The 20753-nt window shown below is 47.6% G+C and overlaps 9 protein-coding genes across 9 annotated transcripts; 7 read left to right on the top strand and 2 right to left on the bottom strand.

The window, feature by feature from the left end:
* The first annotated feature begins 1715 nt into the window (after positions 1-1715).
* On the top strand, positions 1716-2498 carry EV420DRAFT_1100122 (uncharacterized protein). The gene is made up of 2 exons (XM_060465827.1): positions 1716-2324; positions 2377-2498. Exons 1-2 carry the CDS (start codon positions 1913-1915, stop codon positions 2433-2435), a joined length of 471 nt encoding a protein of 156 aa, XP_060334945.1. The 5' UTR covers positions 1716-1912; the 3' UTR covers positions 2436-2498.
* Positions 2499-4598: 2100 nt separating this feature from the next.
* On the top strand, positions 4599-5234 carry EV420DRAFT_1236781 (putative phosphatase regulatory subunit-domain-containing protein; the record flags this gene model as incomplete). The annotated part of the gene is made up of 1 exon (XM_060466591.1): positions 4599-5234. A coding segment is annotated over one exon (636 nt), but the record flags the coding sequence as incomplete, so codon positions are not given.
* Positions 5235-7924: 2690 nt separating this feature from the next.
* Positions 7925-8828, bottom strand: EV420DRAFT_1099963 (uncharacterized protein). The gene has a single exon (XM_060465826.1). It carries the CDS (start codon positions 8600-8602, stop codon positions 8135-8137), a length of 468 nt encoding a protein of 155 aa, XP_060334943.1. The 5' UTR covers positions 8603-8828; the 3' UTR covers positions 7925-8134.
* A 1877-nt stretch (positions 8829-10705) lies between these two features.
* On the top strand, positions 10706-11218 carry EV420DRAFT_1099892 (uncharacterized protein). The gene has a single exon (XM_060465825.1). It carries the CDS (start codon positions 10752-10754, stop codon positions 11079-11081), a length of 330 nt encoding a protein of 109 aa, XP_060334942.1. The 5' UTR covers positions 10706-10751; the 3' UTR covers positions 11082-11218.
* A 1104-nt stretch (positions 11219-12322) lies between these two features.
* EV420DRAFT_1519214 (uncharacterized protein) lies at positions 12323-13577 on the top strand. The gene is made up of 6 exons (XM_060472099.1): positions 12323-12543; positions 12600-12905; positions 12928-13200; positions 13256-13362; positions 13415-13486; positions 13542-13577. The coding sequence occupies exons 2-4, from the start codon at positions 12732-12734 to the stop codon at positions 13304-13306; spliced, it is 498 nt and encodes a 165-aa protein (XP_060334941.1). The 5' UTR covers positions 12323-12543; positions 12600-12731; the 3' UTR covers positions 13307-13362; positions 13415-13486; positions 13542-13577.
* Positions 13578-14109: 532 nt separating this feature from the next.
* On the top strand, positions 14110-14327 carry EV420DRAFT_1519212 (uncharacterized protein). The gene has a single exon (XM_060472098.1). The coding sequence runs from the start codon at positions 14135-14137 to the stop codon at positions 14318-14320; it is 186 nt and encodes a 61-aa protein (XP_060334940.1). The 5' UTR covers positions 14110-14134; the 3' UTR covers positions 14321-14327.
* Positions 14328-14954: 627 nt separating this feature from the next.
* Positions 14955-16760, bottom strand: EV420DRAFT_1745181 (uncharacterized protein; the record flags this gene model as incomplete). The annotated part of the gene is made up of 8 exons (XM_060480118.1): positions 16296-16760; positions 16150-16242; positions 16061-16088; positions 15929-16010; positions 15842-15874; positions 15377-15791; positions 15204-15327; positions 14955-15119 (listed from the first exon to the last, which is right to left on the bottom strand). Exons 1-8 carry the CDS (start codon positions 16316-16318, stop codon positions 14955-14957), a joined length of 963 nt encoding a protein of 320 aa, XP_060334939.1. The 5' UTR covers positions 16319-16760.
* A 72-nt stretch (positions 16761-16832) lies between these two features.
* EV420DRAFT_1745180 (uncharacterized protein) lies at positions 16833-18074 on the top strand (the record flags this gene model as incomplete). Its single annotated transcript, XM_060480117.1, has 6 exons — positions 16833-16976; positions 17032-17073; positions 17143-17374; positions 17534-17673; positions 17716-17876; positions 17939-18074. The coding sequence occupies exons 3-6, from the start codon at positions 17215-17217 to the stop codon at positions 18072-18074; spliced, it is 597 nt and encodes a 198-aa protein (XP_060334938.1). The 5' UTR covers positions 16833-16976; positions 17032-17073; positions 17143-17214.
* Positions 18075-18590: 516 nt separating this feature from the next.
* Positions 18591-19589, top strand: EV420DRAFT_1519207 (uncharacterized protein; the record flags this gene model as incomplete). The annotated part of the gene is made up of 5 exons (XM_060472097.1): positions 18591-18614; positions 18675-18761; positions 19051-19057; positions 19143-19265; positions 19312-19589. Coding segments are annotated over 3 exons (381 nt in total), but the record flags the coding sequence as incomplete, so codon positions are not given.
* Between the last annotated feature and the right edge of the window lie 1164 nt (positions 19590-20753).

Below are 20753 nucleotides of genomic sequence, written 5' to 3'. Positions count from 1 at the left end.
TCTTCCTCGACAATGGCGCCGCTCATCTGGACTACCCTGTATGCTCGAACTTTTCGGAGTGGACGCCCCTTGCTCGGACGGAGGTACCAGAACGATGGCTTGCGATAGACAAACGCGACAGGCCTGTAATCAACCCACCTTACGAGGCCTCGTTCAGCGACATCAGCCTTGCTCTCCAATATGCCGATGGATATTGTGCAATATCTGGACTGAATGAAGAACTTCGAGGCGCACACTTGATTCCTGAAGCTTACGCGTCGTGGGTTCGCCATTTCTTGCTTTAATCTCTTTAACCTGTCTAATCTATCATCGTTGCGTAGTACAACTACCACCGTATCTTCGAATACTTCTCGGACGATGAAGACTACCTCAACATCGGCCTAGGACCCGGCGCCCGCCCCATAGATGACATTCGGCAAATCCTCATTCTGGAATCCGGCTTGAAGGAGTGCATGGATCGACCTTCCCTTGTACTTGCACCGTTCGGCGACAAATATGTGTCCTTCTTCTTCACGCCGTGGCACATCGGATTGGCGGAGAACTACCACATGCGCACTGCTAAACTCCCTACTCGTATTCAGGGATCTGCATTGTTCGTCCGCTTTGCTTGGGCAATGATACAGATGGTGCGATCGTTTCCATCACGCGAGACTCTTGTAAAGAAGAGAGGAGGGGAAGATCACGACACCGCGGATGGTTCTAAGCAGTCAACAACGAGTAAATCACGCAAGGTTGGACGTGAGCATGCTAGTGACAGTGCCGGACAGAGCTCTACTGGAGACAGCTGGACGGAAGCAAGCGCCGAGGGATTAAATACCAGCTCTGACATCAGTGACTGCTCCGATGCAACTCTTGACGATGCACGTTTCACAAGCGATGATAGCGTCTCTAACACTCATCATGAATCTGTTTTAAAGCCGTGGAATGTATGTAGCGTACTTTTTGGTGCATCGTCGATAACTTATGATTCACAGGACACTTTCATTGTTTATGGACGATGCCTTGGATCATCCGGGATACAGTGACACTGAAGAGCTCAAACAAAGACACGTAGCTACGGTCTCGGCTACGAGAGAACTTTGTATGCGGTTGTAATAATTAACTGCAGTTTTTCTCAAGGCCGTTTATACATAGGCGAATTGGTTCCTTTTTATGTGTGAGACGGTATAATCGTTTGCCCGAGAAGAGTTTTAAAAGAAATTAATATATGTCAGTGTTAACTCTCGATTTCGACTGTCTTCGCTTTACGTTTAGCGTCCACCAGTTCGCAACGACCAACAGGGTTTGAATGTATCTGTGGCATGCAACGTTGAATTCGACCGGCGTTTAACTCAACGAAGCCATCGAATACAATGTAGGACATTCTTACACTTAACAGCCTTCTTCCTAATGCTGATTGTCTTCTTTTCCTAGGCGAAAACAAAAACGAGGATGATTTTCACCCTGTCCTGTCCGACCTTCACAGAGCAAATGTGCATGAGCAAGCAGTCTCAAATACGGGGATTTTCCAAATACCATTGAACCAATTTTCTACGTTCCCGCCAGATCTCGAGGTTGTGCCAGGCCGAGCAAGTGGCCCAGTAGTGGCAGCCTATTTGTATACATTCTATATGCTTCCTATAGTGCCGACAATTCCGCGGCCTTCTTGGAGTTGGAGATCCTTCGTTGAAAATTTACACCCTCTCCTTCGTCTGCACGGCTTGGATACCCCTTCCCACCCGAACCAACTCCATCTTTTTTCCACCATGTCATCAGTGAAGGCGTCATCCTTTGCTGCCATAAAAACGCGCCGCTCGTTGGCCTTGCCCAAGGCAACAGCTACTTCAGCAATCACCATCTTGCAGTCGTCGTCCTCTTCGTTCCCCATATCTTGAAATCCACCCTTCCCCTCATCGATCGTGGTGGATTCAAGATGTATCTCTTCCTTTTCGTGTTGTCAGGTGTCCCATCGCTTGTCGCTTACTGGGCCTTGGCTTCTATGTATGGCGCATGCAAAAATCTGAAAGTAAGCATATCCAGGGGTATATCGAAATCAAGGACACGGAGCTCTCTAGGCTGTACAAGGGAAAGGACAAAATTCCCGTACAGGTCTTCCACGATGCGTACTATGACGGCAAGGATGAATTCAAGGGTTTGTCCTTCACTTTCATGCCCCATCTTAACGTTTGACTTTTGTACAGGCGATATGTTCGATATTTTGGAACAACGTCACGACTGGGCCAAGTTCTCGTTTACTCCAGAGCTCTTCAAGCATGTATTTACGAAGCTGATTCCCTCTCATTCTCGGGAGCAGGAGCAGGATCAAGTTCAAGACCATTACGACCGTAAGTTCACCTTTTATTTCGCCCATGCTCAGGCAGTTGACGCGTCATATAGGCGATGATGACTTTTACGGATGGTATATCTCACCGCACCTTGATCTTCTGACATCCTAATACACGTTCGTCTGGGGAGGTGCTTTCAAGAACGCTTCCAGGGTGTCGATGGCTGCACATATACCGCCCCTCTAGCTTTCTATGTGTATTTCTTCAACCTCTGATCCAACAAAACAGGTTGTATCCTCAGCCCATGCCCGAAGGCTCTGTGTGTTTCGTATATGTCATCCGTGCCTCAAGGATACCGGCCGCCGGAAACGAGAAGATGGGAGGTGCGGAAAGTTTCGGAAAAGCTCGTCGTAGAATCAGGAGCTTTGCTGCCATAAATAATAGTACTGACTTTGGACCATACAGGTAAATAAAAATCATTTGAGTCGAGGCAAAGGAGGCAGAAGTACGTAGTGGTTTCTCAATTCAAGCCTAGTCTAGGCAAACGATCCAGAACTGCAAAAATAGCGATGGATTGTCTTGAATTGTCGAGGTGAAATGGTGCCAGGAACGTGAGTGATCCCCATGACTTTGAGGTTTGAACTCAGCGGCATAGGTTCATGTCGTCCATCTCTTGTTATTCTCGTCACCTACGCCTCATCTACGTTGAAATGCCTGCCTATGCTCCTAGGCGCATTGAGATGGTTAGATGGAAAGACCTGTGTTCTTCAAGATGAGTACAAACTCGCTCGTTCCTAAGAGATTACTGATTGCCCGGCACTGGCAGTATCAATGTCTGGGGTTATACGATTGACGATGTGCGTACTACGAGAGTGCTGTAAGGGTACTTAGTGGCCGAGTACGCGTATCCACGGAATCGACAGACATGTGCAGCGACGATTTTTACCTTTTGAATAAAATATGCACAGTTGATACGAACCCATGTGGCTGAAGGTGAGTCTCACGAGAAGCTTGAGCCTGAGGGACTCGGAGTGTGGGCCAATCAAAATGGCACGGTATCAATGCTCTGCGAGAAGTCATGGCACGGGACACATGTAATGTTGTAGGGTTGTCAAGATCCTGAGCTGGCAGCTTCGACGTGTGCGAAAGTGCTTGAATATCCTCTCACACCCAATATTCCAAAATGAAATGTTTAATTGTGAATACAACAACAGAAAATTGAGCAACAAACCCGATGGATGTTCGATGGTAAGAATGGACAAGCCACAAGAGGTAGAGAGTAAGAAAGGTATAGTTCGAGTTGAAACGGGCGGGAGCAGAAGAATCATACGCAAGAATATCGAAAGGAGTTGACTGCAGTCACCAAGCCATGATGAACACGATAACTTTGCGATGAGAGAACATGTCGCAGCAGGCAGGTTGACTGGGTTTTTTGACAGATGTAATAAGGATATACGTATTTGTTTAAAAAGTGGTGAAGGACCGACACTGCGGCGGCCAGGCGTAGGGGGAGGACCGTTGCAGACTTGCAGTACTCCTGCGCCGAAGATTCGGAATGCGACTTTTCTCACATGTAGGCTGCAACGTAACTCGGGACTTCATTGTGGCGAAGACGAACTTTACGCAAGAACATTAACGGCAGCCTTGAGAGTGCAATGGATAGCCGTAGAATGTTCGCATATGGGCCCGGATTGAAGATCTAGAGCGTGGCTGAGGCTGTGCCAAAAGCTGAGTGATTAGATCGAGAAAGGCCGGTAGATAAGATGCGAGATGAAATCGGGGCAACCCAAAAATATTGGAGCATTATATATTTGAATCAAAAAATGACTACATCCGCCTGGTCGTCAATAAACCGCCACCCTCTTTGGAGGTATGCCCTACTTGTTGCCTGATTCCAACACAAAACGTTCGACTCGCCATCGTTCGTATACACATCCTTCAGGTGACATTACCTCTCTCGGCTCATTGCCACAGATTGAACAACACCGCTCTACCTTCCGCTTCCAGAACGAATATTCCTCTGACGACGAGCATGATCTCCCCAGCCCCCAGTCAGCCGGCTTGAATAATCCAAATACATTACGGGTCGATACTCACTTGGGCGTGACCTTTCCACGAACCTCGCCGCGAGGCCTCAGCCCAAACGTTCCCAGCAGTCCTTCCCCGCTCCAGAGAACCAATTCTGCCTCCAATGGTCGGCCTCTCAAACCTTCACTCAAGGGGTCATCACGTTCATCATCTGTCCCTGATATGCCCTCAGCGTCTATTCATCATTATCGTGCTCGGTTTGCCCCCTCTGTACCTGCTGTTTCTTATCACGAACATCCTTGCCACAAAAGCGTTCACTTCCCTGCCCACCAGCTCGAAACGGTCCGCATGTTCAACAAGTCTGCGAAACCCGCTTCCCTGCTTCGATCTATTCAATCTTCCGATGCGGAGACCGAAACCGAGACCGAGGACGGTTCTTCTCGTATTACAGCGACTCCACGATTCCCATTTCCATTGACTATCCCCTCGTACTCCCTGTCTCCATTGACCGACCCCGTGCCAAGCCCTACAGCCCCAAGGGAGGGATCTAATATCATACTAGAGTCCTTGAGTCTTCCCCAATCAACATTGGCGCTCAAAGGCACACTCCTCGTGCGCAATATTTCCTACGAGAAGCTGGTCTACGTCAGGTTCACCCTCGACGAATGGCAAACGACGTCTGAAGTAGCCGCTCGGTATCAGACGTCGTTGCCCTCGTTACCTCAGGCAGTTTTGCCCGAGAGGAACCTTACTGTAGGCGATGTCGCCGCAGGTGTTGCTACAGGAGGATCTGACACTTGGGACCGCTTCGAATACACAATCAAACTGGGAGACTACACTTCGAACCTTATCAATCGCACCATCTTTCTGGTCGCTCGATATTCCGCATGCGGGGGTGAATGGTGGGATAATAACGCTGGGAAAAACTATCGTGTGGCCTTCGTTCGGAGCCCTAGCCGTAAGTACCTACTATCCTACCAGGTCCATTCCCACTCGTTCACTCCATTGAACTTTAGAGGCATCACCTGCAATGGTCAAGAAAGCCCGTGCCCCTGTACCTCTGACAAAAGCTCCGTTTGAGAGCTCAGTTCCGTTCCCAACCATTGCTCCTTCCTCACCTACGAATCTATCAATTTCTGTTCCCTCGACACCCACCTTGTCACCTACTCTTTCGCCCCGTCCACAATATAACCGTGCACAGTCAGAGGCGACGCTTCGGCATCATCTGAAAGGCCTCAAGCTGGCTAACTATGCCAAACCCGATGCCGTCCCTCTACAACTGAGTCCTACTACAGACAAAGCAGAGGGCACTGGTGTGTTTTGGTCTGGGGCCTTCAAGCCGCAAACAGATACTTCCCCAGTGCATTCGGACGAAGATGGTGATGTCACACCTTCTCTATCGAGAGGCAGTAACTCCCCGCCAGACTCGCTCATCGATGAACCGGAACGGGTGAATGCATTGGAGGAAGTACTACCCATGTATGCTGAGCCAGCGAGTCTTTCAGTACCCTTCTCGATGCTCAATTCAAATGCCATGGTGCCTGAACGCGAGTTAGAATCGACGTCATCGTCACTGCCTTTACCAGATGTCTCTCCAACTCCCCCTCCTACTAGCTCAACACCCACTCCACGAGCGGGGAAAAAATTACCTACTCCCCCGTCTTCGCCTGAGGAGCTTTATAATGTTTTTCTGAAGCAATGGTGCTTTGCTTCATCATCACTGGGGAAGGAGCAGGAAGAATGATAGGTGCATGGATGAAGAACACCATCCACGTTATATGACCGTCCACCATATGACCGCCCTGATATATTCATGTCTTCTATTCATCTTTCCACTCTTGTTTATATCTTGTTTATACTACTAATGAAATTTCGCTAGACATTGTATCACTAACTGCAGCACAGCCCAAATGGATGCACGGTGTTATCAAGGTGCTGTGTTTTCCTCACTCAGATATGTACCAACTTTTACGGTACTACTATTTACACATTCCTATATAGTAAAAGTGCTACAATTGCGCATGTACCCACCCTTATCAGATTCTCCGTTGCTACCACGAACCAGGGGTTACCGTGCCGTCAAGCCGGTGCACCTGGTCGGTCGCTTTCACGAGGCCTTAAAAAAAATTCTATATCAATTTTTTTCCGCACTAATCAGCTCCAAAGTGCCATGCGGAAGCAATAATTGATGAAGAATAATATCTCACTGAGGTTCTTAACTCTGTGACTGTTAAGCATCTCCACAGTGATAGAGATGATGAAGGGATAGTCATACCAGGCGGGTTTTGGTATTCCGGCAATGTCCAGCCGCGAGATGCCGGTTATAACCGGTAACTGATGTTAACCGGGTGGCTGTGTGCTTACCAATACCATATGTTAGGCCTGCATCAGGTATGTTATACCCACGGCGGTCGGTCGGTCGGATCCACCAGGCCTTAAGAAAAATATCGAGTGGATGTAATTTTTTGACATCCTCGTAACCCCTTGACCACGAAGTCCCCATGGACACCTGCGAACCCTTATACTCAAAACCGCGCGTCCCCTTCCCAAATCCTGAGCAGTCCAGTTATCCATGGCACGACCAATTCTCCCCTGGAACAGCAAATCACCGTTTCGATACATCCCTTCCCTCGTAGAACTACGGAATACCCGTACTCAGCAGTGTAGTAGACACCCATACAAGCGTTGCAAGAAAGACAAACGCTCTACTAGATACAGAAATAACACCCAGCCATGCCACGTTCATTAATTCTTATCGTCATCGCGTTATCAACTTAGGCCGTGAACATGAATAGAATTTTTGAGCCATTTGAGCCGGTTACGATAGTCGATGACTGAGATTTTCTCAGTGCCCAGCTCTTGATCGATTTCGTTGCCGTTTCGGTCTCGACTGGTCCAGGTGGGACGTGTTGACGATCTACGAGTGGCTTGCCACTCTTCTCCTCCCTGTCAAAGTTTTGGTTTTTAGATCCGTGCAGCTTTGGACTTGGGCATGGCAAAAGGATTCTAAGTCCTGTTATGGCGGTGCAATCATCAAGTCCGAGACTTATCCGTGTCAAGGTCATTTGCATTACGCGCTAGCTCGGCTCATGTGACTTCGGCATGCTATCCGACGACATTAGCCGAATTAGAAAATGCGTCAACTTCTCTTTTTGTTTCCGTCGTTCTGTCTCATCCTTCGCTGTGGTGTCGTTATCTGGGCGACAATCGAACTTTTCACCTTAATTTTCCCTTTATTACTGCTTCCATGCGTTCCATGTATCTCAGTGATGCTTAGTCGTCGTTCTTGGTCTGGATGCGGCTTCTGCTACACGCAACGTACACGAATTCAGACTTGACTACGAGCTTCGGTGCTAGCAGTACTCACTAGAGTATTTCTTGATATGTAATGATACTGTCGCGATACGGTAGCTTCAGTGGGGGTGCTATCATCCACTACAGGCTGCTACGTACTCTGAGTGGTCCGCTACAGGCCACTACATATGGGGGACTGCGTACGTACCACAATGTAGCGAAGTGGGTTTTTCCTGCCGGGTCGCGTAAAGTATCGTGGATTCCCGCCATCCAGAGTCGCGGTCTTTGGCAGTCGTTAGTCTTTGCCTTTTATCAAGTTGTACAAACTCACAGTATATTATAGTACTTCCATGTTTCGTCTGTCAACATACCGAACACGATACTACGCCAATTCGGTCCCGGTCGTCACGGTTCTTCGGAAGTTCTAAAGAAAGCTGAATTGTGATTTGTGCATGAATTAACGGTTCGGAAACCCTCAGTGGAGCATCTCAGAACGCAATACATCGTAGCAGAAATGGCGAACTCTACGTGACCACCTTCAGATCCTTCTAATACGCTAGTTCTTTTATGTCACTGACATACACGTAAACATTCTCCGAACACAATACAGTCGATGAAGTGGCACCCCTTCGACCGTTGACCAACGAACGACTTAGAAGATTAATGACCATTGCTCCTTCGATCCGGAGACATAGCATCCAGGAAGGTTCTCGTTCAGGTTGCGGTTCTTCCGGCAGTGAGAGCCGCGAAGGCCTCGGTTCGGGATATTGATCGGGGTCAAGTTCAATGGTCCAGGGCCTAGCATCTAGTAAGATGTCTGCTCTCATTACTTTCAGGATCCGCGTGAATGATGAAAGCTTAGGAGTGCGAGTCGGATAAAGCCTTGGGCCAGATTTTCTATCAGAGATGTCCCTTGACAGAATGATACTGGAAATGAGTAACAAAGAGGCGTATCGTTTCCCAGCGTGTCGCGAGAAGGATTTCGCCTTGGGAAAAATGGCTTGTCGGACAAGCATGCAATATGATCTCCAGAGAGTAAACCGTTACACCTTGGAATTGATATCCTATTCAAAGCTGAAGATGATTCATGTCGAAGTAGGAGTCACCCCAAAGAAGAGAAGACCAAAGACGATTTTAGGAAAGAACTTGGAAGTAGGACTATTCAATTACGCTCGAAACCGGATGACGGGTCCATTGCTTTAAAATCAAAGTTCGAGCTGACATGAAATCCCTAATGGTAATCCAACCCTATTGTAAATATATCGTACAACTTTAAATCCTTCAATAGTCCCCCAAAAGGCCTATCCAATTCTTTTACAAAAAGGACATAAATTATACGACCAGACGTTACGCCCCATCATTGAGTGCCATGATAAATCCACCGCGTAGCACCTGGCACCAGAACACACTTGTGATTGTTCAATGTTTTGGCCATCGAAAAGAAGCGTCCGCAGGCTTCGCATGAGAACTCACACACCTTGCCATGCTGGGCAACCTCATGTCTGAGACGATCATGCTGCCTTGAGAAACGCCTACCACATCCTAGCGCACACAAAAACGAAACGCGGGGCTTCGGTTTATGTGCCTGCAGGTGCTTTCCGAGGGTATACTGGTTGGTGAAGCGCCGCTGACATCCAGGGATGAGACATGGGTGCCGCCGCCGCCGTGAAGAAGATTGATCGTCTCGAGAACGAATTGGCTTCTTTGACGTCATTGTTGGGCGAACAATCTCACGAGGGGTATACGGCTCCGGAGAATCAACAGAACTGGAGGAAAGGTTGCACCCGAGATCCTGAGATTGCAGCGAGTATCCGACCTGGGGGTCAAACATGTTCGTGAAGTCGTCCGTTATTGAGGGGGACGAAAAAAGAGCTATGTCAAGAGCGTAAATGTTCAAAATAATCTCGAAAAAAGAGCGAAAACCCTTACGGTCTGGGGACAATTCAGCTGTCGTTGGACTAGAAGGTGTCCATGATGAGGGCATTGAGGGCGGTGCCCCTGGCATGTTGTATTCCGGAGGCCAAGATGAAACGGCGGAGACGTTAGCTACAGATGTTTGTTAGACCTGAAAATTAGAAATCAGAGACGAATGCTTACTATATTCGTAGACCTGGTATTGTACTTGGGAGGGTGAGAAAGGTATTTGCAGAGGGGCTGATAAATGCCGTCGGATGGTCACGGTGAAGCGAGGGATGATAGTACGTACAGGTTGTATTGGGCTCTACAGAAGGGACGGGCTGTGAACTAGATATCCCGCACTCGTCGACATATCCTATTTAGATAGGTCAGCGGTAGCCGCGGTAGGTGCAAAGGAAAACATACCATTGGGAACATAGTAGCTCTCACGAGAGAGGAGCGGATCTGAAACGGGCGCGCATTTACCAGATGCGACGGCCATGGGGTATGTGCTGTAGTAGTATTCTGAACTGTTCAGTCAGCAAGCATGAAGACAATGTAGTAGAAAATGGGATGTACCATTACCAAAATGGTTGTAGTTCGACATGGCGAGAATTTGAACATACTGTCCAGTTATCTTGAAGATTTATAGCAGTAGGAACGGTGTGACTTTTCAGCATGATCGATTGGATATAGACGACCAGATGAAATGACTGAGAAGGCCCCTGGCCTGGGTCAGAATTCAACCACATCGGGAGAAATACAGCTTCGGAGAGTTGATCTGTAGATCGGCAGGCTCAGAGGCGATCAGGCAGTGCAGTTTACACGGTAGCCTGAGAGATCCGGGGCGGGGTAAACCGATAGGCTTGTTTATCAACCGATGTTTCGTCCATATGGCTGTGCTATCGGTACGTGTCTAAGAAGCCGGACCCCCTGCCGAGCCGGTGGCAGTGCATTTTCAAAGTCCGGGATTTCGCCGTCAGTATTATACAAGTACTCGCGGTTCTTTGGAATTCATACCCTCGGAGCTCACTCCTTTTCAAGCACTACAGCGGCACTGAATACTTGGCAGGCAATCAATGGTGCATCGTTAGCTGTGATTGCGGATACTCGGCCGTTTTCTTCTGCTCTTCCTAATACACTACATGTCTGCTAAAAGTACAGGCGCATTTGGCTTCGGGAATACTGGCTACTTTGGTAAGGTCATCTCTTAAGATCCACAGTGAAAAATAGTCTCATGGATATCAGGTGTCAAGGTAACTCAGGGAAATGTATACACCGCCCCTTTCTTCTACCGCTTTCCCACCGCAAGCTCTTCGAGGAAACATCAACGTTGGACACCAAACGACATTGGGTCAAATTCTCGCTAGCAGCTCAATTTTTATATCGGGTTCCCGAACATCTTGGGCTCAAGTGAGCGCCAGGTTAAGGCCGACTCTACACCGAATCGTAGATGGTACTGCAACTGCAGGCCAAGCCATCAACTTCGCGATGTTTTCGTTGTTTCCGCCGACGTTTAAGAACCGGGAGAACGGCATGCGCGTAGATACTGCTAAGATGGGTATTCCTAATATCGAATGGCGTTTCGGTAAACAGTGAGATGCGCAGGCTCTTCAAGACCTGGGCCCACCCTTTTTCAGATTTCCTAGTGGTAACAATCTCGTGAGATTCGCTGGTCTGTACAACAATATCTCTACTGACTCACGTATGAGGAGGTTTGGATTACGATGCTATCAAGCTATATGTATATCTAACGGATCATAGGGAGGAACTATCGCACAACGGTGGCAATGGAACGCAACATTAGGGCCTCTTGTCGATCGTCCAGGTATTTATATTACAAGTATAGTCTCAACTTATCTTGGCGTTAACATGAATCAGGACGTGTTGGTGACTAGGGCTCTCTTCCTTCACGTCACGATATTCATTGGGAATGAAATAAATATGTATGGTCTGTGGATTTGGCGAGTACAGACAACTACTTTACCTGGAATGACTGAAGACTTTAGGGCGCCGGCGAGAAAACAAAAAACAGATAATATACTCATTTTAACCGTGCACATCGGTACACCCATCCTCTATACGTGTAAAACCGATGTGTTTGAGTTCCAGAGTGATATGGTACGAAACGAAAGTAATATTATTGAGAGGACGAGATGAAGCGTATCGGGCCGAGACACAGCCACCATCAATCGGCAGCAATCGGCCGGTCTGCCGAGTGTAAAGGGGATTGATTGACTATATGGATGCGCGAAGTTTCTAGCTCTCAAATTCTGCAGTGGAACTCATTTTGCAAGTCAAATATGCTCTAAACTTTTTGTGCCCTCATGGTAAACGTTTATCTTGGTTCTAGTTTCTCTTCTACTTACCGGAGTTTGAACTTGCTTAGCGGCATCTCCAAATTGGAAATGCCAGCTGAAAACGGCATTCGACGCTGGTTTGGCACGACAATATGATTCTCAGCTCACCGTTCTCTTTGACTCCTGCTAAATATTTTATTGTTCTTCAACCATGACAGAGCTCACAGCAGATTCACAATTCCTCGCTGCCTCTCGAACCTAGTGACCACGTCGAACAGATAAGCGTCTATCACCCAGTCCGTCAATTCCCATTCTTCGTTCTTGGACGCCGCCAAAAGGTCATCGAAAACGACGTAGAACGCCTCGGCATCCCCCACTGGTTCATTCTCGATGCCTGCCTTATTGTCGCAGGCAAGGGCTTCTTGTCATCGACCCTGGAGTCCACTGGAAGAATTCGGATAGACGAAAATGGATTTCTGACAGGACGGAAGTACTGGTTCTTCCTCGACAATGGCGCCGCTCATCTGGACTACCCTGTATGCTCGAACTTTTCGGAGTGGACGCCCCTTGCTCGGACAGAGGTACCAGAACGATGGCTTGCGATAGACAAACGCGACAGGCCTGTAATCAACCCACCTTACGAGGCCTCGTTCAGCGACATCAGCCTTGCTCTCCAATATGCCGATGGATATTGTGCAATATCTGGACTGAATGAAGAGCCTCGAGGCGCGCACTTAGTTCCTAAAGCTTACGCGTCGTGGGTTCGCCGTTTCTTGCTTTAATCTCCTTAACCTGTCTAATATATTATGTTTCTCAGTACAACTACCACCGTATTTTCGAATACTTCTCGGACGATGAGAACGACCTCAACATCGCCTTAGGGCCCGACGCCCGCCCCATCGATGACATTCGGCAAATCCTCATCCTGGAGTCTGGCTTGAAAGAATGCATGAATCGACCTTCTTTTGTCTTTGCACCGTTTGGTGACAACTACGTATCATTCTTCTTCATGCCGTGGCACATTGGATTGACGCAGAGCTACCACATGAGCACCGCTAGACTCCCTACTCGTATTCAGGGATATGCATTGTTTGTCCGGTTTGCTTGGGCAATGATACAGATGGTGGGGCCGTTTCCATCGCGAGACTCTTGTAAAGAAGAGAGGAGGGGGAGATTACGAAACCGCGCATGGTTCTGAGCAGTCGACAACGAATAAATCGCGTAAAGTTGGACGTGAGCATGCTAGTGATCATGGTGCCCGACCGAGCTCTACTGGAGACAGCTGGACGGAAGCAAGCGCCGAGGGCTTAGATACTAGTTCTGACATCAGTGACTGCTCCGATGCAATTCTTGACGATGCACGTTTCGCAAGCGATGATAGCGTCTCTAATACTCATCATGAATCTGTTTTTAAGGCCGTGGAATGTAGGTAGCGTACTTTTGGGCGCATCGTCAGTAACTTATGATTCGCAGGACGCTTTCATTGTTTATGGACGATGCCTTGGAATATCCGGGATACAGTGACACTGAAGAGCTCAAACAAAGATACATAGCTCCAGTCTCGGCTACGAGAGAACCTTGTATGCGGTTTTAATAATTAACTGCAGTTTTCTTCAGGCAGTTTATGCATGGGCGGATTGGTTCCTTTGTATGTGTGAGACGATAGAATCACTTGCCAGAAGAGTTGTAAAGAAATTAATATATGTCAGTGTCAACTCTCGATTCCGACTGTCTTCGCTTTACGTTTAGTGTCCACCAGTTTGCAACGACCGACAGGGTTTGAATGTATCTGTGGCATGCAACGCTGGATTCGCCTAGCGTTCAACCCATCCAATACAATGTAGGATGTTATTCCACCCAACAGTATCCTTCCCAATGCTGATTTTGATCCTGTCCTCCCTTCACAGAACAAACGTGTACAGGCAAGCCGCCACAAATATCAGGATATGATTTTCCAAATTCCAAAATAAAACGTCGAACCAATGTTACTACCTTCCTGGATCTCGAGCTTGGGCCAGGCCGAGCAGATGACCCAGTAGTGGCAGCTTTTATAGGCATCTTGTAATACCGACAACTCCGCGGGCTTCTTGGAGATCCTCCATCTTTGAAATTTTACACCCTCTCCTTGGTCTGTGCAACTCAGATATCACCTTCCACCGGAACCAACCATATCTTCCTTCCACCATGTCATCAGTGAAAGTGTCGTCCTTTACTACCATTAAAAACGCGCCGCTCATTGGCCTTGCTGAAGGCAACAGCTACTTCAGCAACTACCATATTGGGGCCATCATCCTCATCGTTCCCTATATCTTGAAATCCATCCTTCCCCTCATCAATCGCGGTGGATTCAAGATGTATCTCTTCCTTCTCGTGTTGTCAGGCATCCCATCGCTTGTCGCTTACTGGGTCTCGACTTCTATGTATGGCGCGCGCAAAAACCAGAAGGTTACGCTTCCTGAGAAGGATATCGAGGAGTACAGCATAAGCACCTCCCTTTGGTCCATACCGATGAGAAATATTGGTAGAAATTGCATTTGAAAAGACGTCCATCAGACTCCCCCTAGTATCTCCCACTGAAAATCGGACGCATTTCCAGGGGGACCGCTGACGCTGTTTGTCTATCTAAGCTACTCTTTGAAATTATGTTGGTCCGTTGCTTGTGCGTTGGGGTACAGCAAGTACGCATCCATGTCTTTCGCCACCACGCTTTGCATCGTCACGCAACATTTTCCCTTCCTTCATGGCTCACAAGATATTCTACGCATCTGCTCACCTTGTGCGGTGTCCTATTTTGTCTCGTTTACCCCCATTACCGTCATTCTTCATGTTCGCAAGTGCCATCTGACACTTTTTAACACTCTTTTCTCAAGGGCACCTAACCAATTGATATATCAATGCTCTGGTTCTACAGTCAATATACCATATTAGTAGTAGACGGTGAGATTTAGTCCAAAAAACGGATGGTGCCAATGGTTTGAATCTGTAAACACAGGGTCGGAATGTTACAGTATCACCTTCTACACGACGACGACCTGGTATTCTCTTATTGTCTTGCAAAAGGAAGGAAAGAAACTGGAGTCGCGCCTACGATACCCATCTTTGACGACGACATCCTCTCTGCGATCTATTGAATACGACCCAATGAAGGTATTAATTTACCAACAAATTCCAGTTATACAATTGCATCATTCCTCTTCGCACCATCATCCCAGACCTCGGACTCTTCCTCCCTTTTCTTCAGCGAATTCTCATCTCCCACATCCTGCCCTTTGTTCATACCCTCAATAACGAACTTCGGCGTCAGATTTCCTTGCGGACGTAGATCCCTCAACTCGTGCTGTTCAACATGTACGAAGACCTCAGGACAGGTAAGGGTTCCTGTCCCTTTCCTCCCTCTGGACCTGGACCCCGACGTGCTCACCAGCCCACTCTGTGAATGAGAATCCTGGTTCGAGTTCGAGTACGACCATCCAACACGAGAGTTGAGCGAGCTCATTAGTGTGTTAGTGTATAGTTTTGCAAGCATTAAGTTGAACAGCAGATGCCTAAATGAATGTTATGAAAAAGAACGCATGATAACGATGGCGCACTCACAAGCCTGACGGATCGACCAAGTAGACAACCAGATCAATGATAGCCATGACACTTGTGATCAATCCAGTTTGAACCGTCGCTCTGATAATCCTATTGACCAATTCATCCGAAGCTTGGAAACCCGTCTTGTGCTTTCTCAGATACCGCACCAAAATAGCAGTGATAGTGAAATCCCCCACGCACGCAGAGACGAGCCATACGATTACAATCGACTGAAATTCTTGGAACTTTGTGAAAGTACCGGTGGATACGGACGCAGCGGCGGTTGCGATGGAGGCACCGGTACCCGCTAGGGCTAGGACAGCAACGAGGGAGCCAAGATACCAGTTCGATGTGAGAACTTTGACGCGCCATGCGAAGAATAGTTGTACAGTGCCAGCGATGATGCCCGTCATGGCGGGGTCAGTGGCAAATACTATAGATAAATGAGTGTTGGTACATTATTCACTATTGTCGAGAACTCACGCCAAGTTGCGTTGGACAGGTAAGGAACGTCATCTAGGGGCCCCTCCATTAGCAATGGTTTGCACAGGAACAATGTATGGTACAAACCAAAATGTTTGATCAGCGCGATGTATACGTACGCCATGAGAAGGATAGAATTGGTTAAATTGGTAAGGAATAGACAGACAACCTGAGCGCCACTAGTCAGCAATAATCGACTGTAGGCACTGAATAGCATACGAAAGCTTTCATCCATAGTCTGTCCCTTCTAGATAGATTGATACCCCCGTCAGATATGCTTAGTATATAAGAAAGAGTAGAAAACACACTTTTGATACGTCGTCATGTAGATATACACCTGTGCCATCACTACTCCAAGCAGCGTGGTATTGATCATCAAGCCTATGAGCATTGGCCCGTGGCTGAAGCAGATTCGTCAGACCGTTTCAAGGAAAAGAGAAAAAAAAGTGCTTACGCGATTTCGGCAGGGCCAGTCATTTCAGCAGAGGATGAGGGAATGGTTTTGCACAGAAGAGAGTTGGACCAAAGCACAGGAAGATCAAGCCTCGTGAACTACGTTATAAGTGTTATTTATTGCATAGGGGGGCGCCTGGAGTACGGAGCAAAGTCGGTCTTTGATCGACCTCCTGTAAAGAATCGATCAAGCCATAGGAGTACTCTTAGCTGGAAGCTTCAGCTCTAGCATACCATAAAAATCTGCCGTGGAAGCAGAAACGAGAATCTTTCAAACGGAACTCAAAGGATACAAACTCTGAGTCCGAGCCAGACTTGAGCAGACTTTCAGCCTCTGGACTAGATCATTCTGTCATGGGCGAACACAGGAGACCTAAATAAGTCGCAAAGAGAAAACAGACAGCGGAATATACGCCATAGTGAGGGAGGGATCATCTCAGAGTCGGCGTCAGTGGGAAAGAAGCGGGGTCGGATAAGTTTAGAAACCAATCGAGGCCGAGGTGAATTTCAATTTGCCGCAGGATGTGGCTGTGCTGTTGCTTTTTATCTTCATTCTCGCTGGAAGATATATACATATATCATATCACGAGCGAGTCTCTACCGTTCAATCCCGCAGAATGGATTAGCATCTGATAAAGATGGCTGATGATGATTGACGGCCATATTAGACACATGAAAAGCGGTAATCAATATTCTACGCATTTTCAGACATTTTTGGGTCTTCATGAACTTCACAGAACGAAATTTCGGACATGAAAGAAATTTTTGCATGAACCTAGGTAGATTTCAGTCATTTTCAGAGCAGATATTTGGACATTTTCTGATCCAGGTTATTGGGGTATTATCAGGGCTCCTGCCCGAAGGGACGGCTGATTTGCATCGTAGTAGCCGATCAGAATTGATTTGCTCTTACGCCCGGTATGGTCGCTACAGCTACTCAGGCAGGGAAAGGCTCACATAGGGTATGTCGCTTCGTCAATGTTTCATACACGGGCATCCGCCCGACGCTGAAAGCACCGGGGCGTCCAAGTCATATTGAATGCGTGCCTCCTCTCTGCGATCAGGCTAGCCCTCTTGATCGTATTTCACGTCGGGTTCACGGCGGACCGTGATCACCGTGATCGACAAAGGATGTCACCGTCATCTTCTCAGTGGTAGTTACTCTCGTATGTACTAGTAGGCGATCCTACTTATATTAAACTGCTCAAAGACATTCAAAACTTTTTTCGGGCTTGTCAGCGACACTCCTTGCGCCTGTCTTCCCGTTGTTAGCAATCAATCCTCCTGCTGCCTATCTTGCCACATTCCCGGCCAGCCGTGAGATCGCATACGCGGCGATTCCCAACATCCCTTCATTAGCTGAACCTCTGCAAACAGAGGTGAGGGTTGCCTTCGCTGAAAGTATGAAGGTTGTATAGCAGACCATAGTCGGGATTGCCGGTGCTGGGTTTTTGTTCAGCCTGCTTATGAAGGAAGTGGAGATGGTTGGGGTTGTTGACGAGACCTACGCTCTCCAAGCGCCTACGGAGAAGAACAATACTGAAAATCGGGACGTAGAAAAGGCTAGTCACCCAGCTACTTCGTAAGCTTGAGAGTCATTGGAACGAGCGGCACCCCTCTTTCCCTCATGAATTAATCATACAGACATACTAATATCATCGGTAACGACACGGTCAGCTCCTACGCAAATTTTACCATTCGCATCGTTCTAATGTCAATGTACACGTATTGTCTATATACCATCGCAATCACAGAGGTTGAGATTGCCGGCCCGCAGTAGCATCAACTTTCCCACGTGCCTTCTTCCCTCACATCCATCTTCGTTTTTTGAACTACCTGCCTGACAGCAGAGTCCTCCCGGAAAGTTGGATATCTAATAAACCGCGTGCCTATCATGCCAATAAAAATCATAGCGTCTAATTTTACTTTGATACATACCGATAGGCGATTCAGATCACTGTAGGCCTGCGGCGATGCGGCACCCAAAGCATTTTCTGCATGCTCACTTCCCGGGTGTATCTATAAATCGGTCCGTACATTCAGAGTGCCAACCAATGCACATCATGGGTCTCAGTGTCATGACACTCGGTAGATCTTTTTCGGAATCGAGCTGAAGAAGACGTGAAGTCATGTTCTTTCTCTACGTTGTAGTAGCAGCGGTTCTGCCATATTGTTGCATTTTCCCCCTCGTTTCTACCCTGCCAAGCGCAGAAGCCTTCAACCTGTCCGGCTGTCCCCCCGGAACTATATTGGTACCAAACGACGATTTTAATCCCTTATGCATCGTTCACTGCAGTATCCAAGATGCGATTTTGTCTTTGCATGTATTGCCGCTCGTGATCAGTACCATAGTACGAGCTTAGCTGACTGTCAACTCGGACCAGATCTAGGTCACTCCACAATCTTAATTACGGTGGGACAGTACCAAGAGACTCAACATCACTCGCAAGGGCCTCTAACGCTTTTGGTCCGTCTATGTCGTTTAGACGAACTGCGCATCTCATTCTTCGCCTAGGGTCAACTGCCAGCAGGGTCTACCATAGCATCGTTCGCCAACGGGTCCGCTTCGAACCTTGTCCAAGTATTGGAACAACAAATTCGTCCATACTGGAATGGATGACGCCGACTCTGTTGTGCTGAACGTTGCGGCCTCGTACGAGGCTGCCTTGATTGGTTCCGGCCCTACCAGCGTTCATTTGCAGTCGCTTTTCAGGAACACAGACTTCAGGGCATATACTTAATATCGATTTTCAGAACCGCGCAGTTAGTCATGTTCTTTTGCTTCTTTGCTTGCGTTTGACATATAGGCATTAAGCGAAGTGTGCTATTTCGCAAGCGCTAGTAACAGATATTTCCTACGCAAATGCCTCTTTCTATGGATGCTCGTTCGCCAGCTACCAGGATACGTGGTACACCAGTCGAAATGGAAGCACGTACGTCTTTGATAGTGTCATATATGGTCAAACAGATTGTGAGTGCTATTGTTAGTACTGTGTAATACTTTTTTCCGACATCAGGGGACGGATCTTTTCGGATTCGGCACTGCGGTTTCGTCTACTCCTCTCAACCCTCGCGTCGAGATAGTTTCATTCAGAACGTCGTTCTTGCCAATGGCGCGTGCGGTGGTGGTATCGTCGCGTGGAAGGGTACTAATTTAACAGACGCACCCGGTAACCGGTACAGTGCATACATTTTTGACTCTCGAATCATTCGAGTAAGATGTCGAGTTCGCTCCTTGTATTCAGTATTTCCTGACCATGATCCATAGTCCCCCGATGCGAATGCGACTACCGACATAATTGAGAAGTGTTACCTTGGTACGTGTGCCATTTGATGCCCCCCACCTTGGAACCTTACTCTGAACCGAAGGTCGGCCTTGGAATGACCGCTACCACTGTATTTCTGCGTACCTACATGGAGAACGTCATCCGACCCACATTGATTCTTGCTGACGGCCACCACGATCTCAGATCCGAGATTCTGAACACAACATTTTATGCGGAATTCAATTCCTCAGGTCAGCCGTTTCTTTTCGCATCGTTTACCTGTATCTCAAGCATCTATACAGGGTTTGGGGGCAACACTTCTTCTCGCATTTCGCTGGAGCATATTTTAACCACTGACGAAGCGCAAAATTTCACAGTTGATAGGGTCTTCTTGGAGCATCCATCCTGGATCAATCTTTGTACCTGTTGTTCTTCGAGCAGTAAATGGGCAGGTCCTGTCCCCTGAATGGAGGACGTTTTGCTGATATTTATACCCAGTACATCCCTATGGTCACCAAGGGAGCGTTCACGAAGCATTTTCCTCTATTATTTTTCACAGCTACACCTACTTATTGCGACTTACTACGCCGCTTTTCTGTCTGTTCAGGCTATGCAATGCTCTTTTCTTTGAAGTACAAGTAAAGAATATTGATAACATACCAGTGGATCCACTCTCATTACGACTCTTCAAAACAATTTCGCACTACAAACTGCGACCCTATATCTAGCAATAGAAATGGGCACAAGTAAGAAAACCAATACTTCATCTCTGGGCAGACACACTGATGCATCATTACAAGGTTGCGGAAATTTGGCTCGTGGAGGGTTCGAGCAGATATAAGAATTCTCACGCCTTCCAAGCAAGGAGAGACAATACAATATTCCGCCCCCAGGCAACGCAGATGTATTTTCACGGCCTCGCAGAATTGCGTATCCTGGGGAGGAGTGCATTCTCAGAGAAACGAATTTTGGACATACTCAATCGCATTGTACCCCAAGTGATAGCAGTGCATATGGTCTACTTCCAGTGGGGTGTGGGTGTGCCACTGACATAAATGACAATTGACAATTGCAGGTATCTCGCATAGAGTCTTGAGGAAAAATAATCGCAAAAGAAATTATCCAGTAGATTGAGCTGCGCAGAATCTATCCACCTTGCGATTATTAGCACCCGTCGGATTGCTGCGCACAAA

This window comes from Desarmillaria tabescens (genome assembly GCF_030435595.1).
Source record: "Desarmillaria tabescens strain CCBAS 213 chromosome Unknown EV420scaffold_7, whole genome shotgun sequence".
Taxonomy (NCBI): Eukaryota; Fungi; Basidiomycota; class Agaricomycetes; order Agaricales; family Physalacriaceae; genus Desarmillaria; species Desarmillaria tabescens.
Note: the sequence above shows the minus strand (reverse complement) of the source record. Positions and strands in the feature narration are given on the sequence as shown.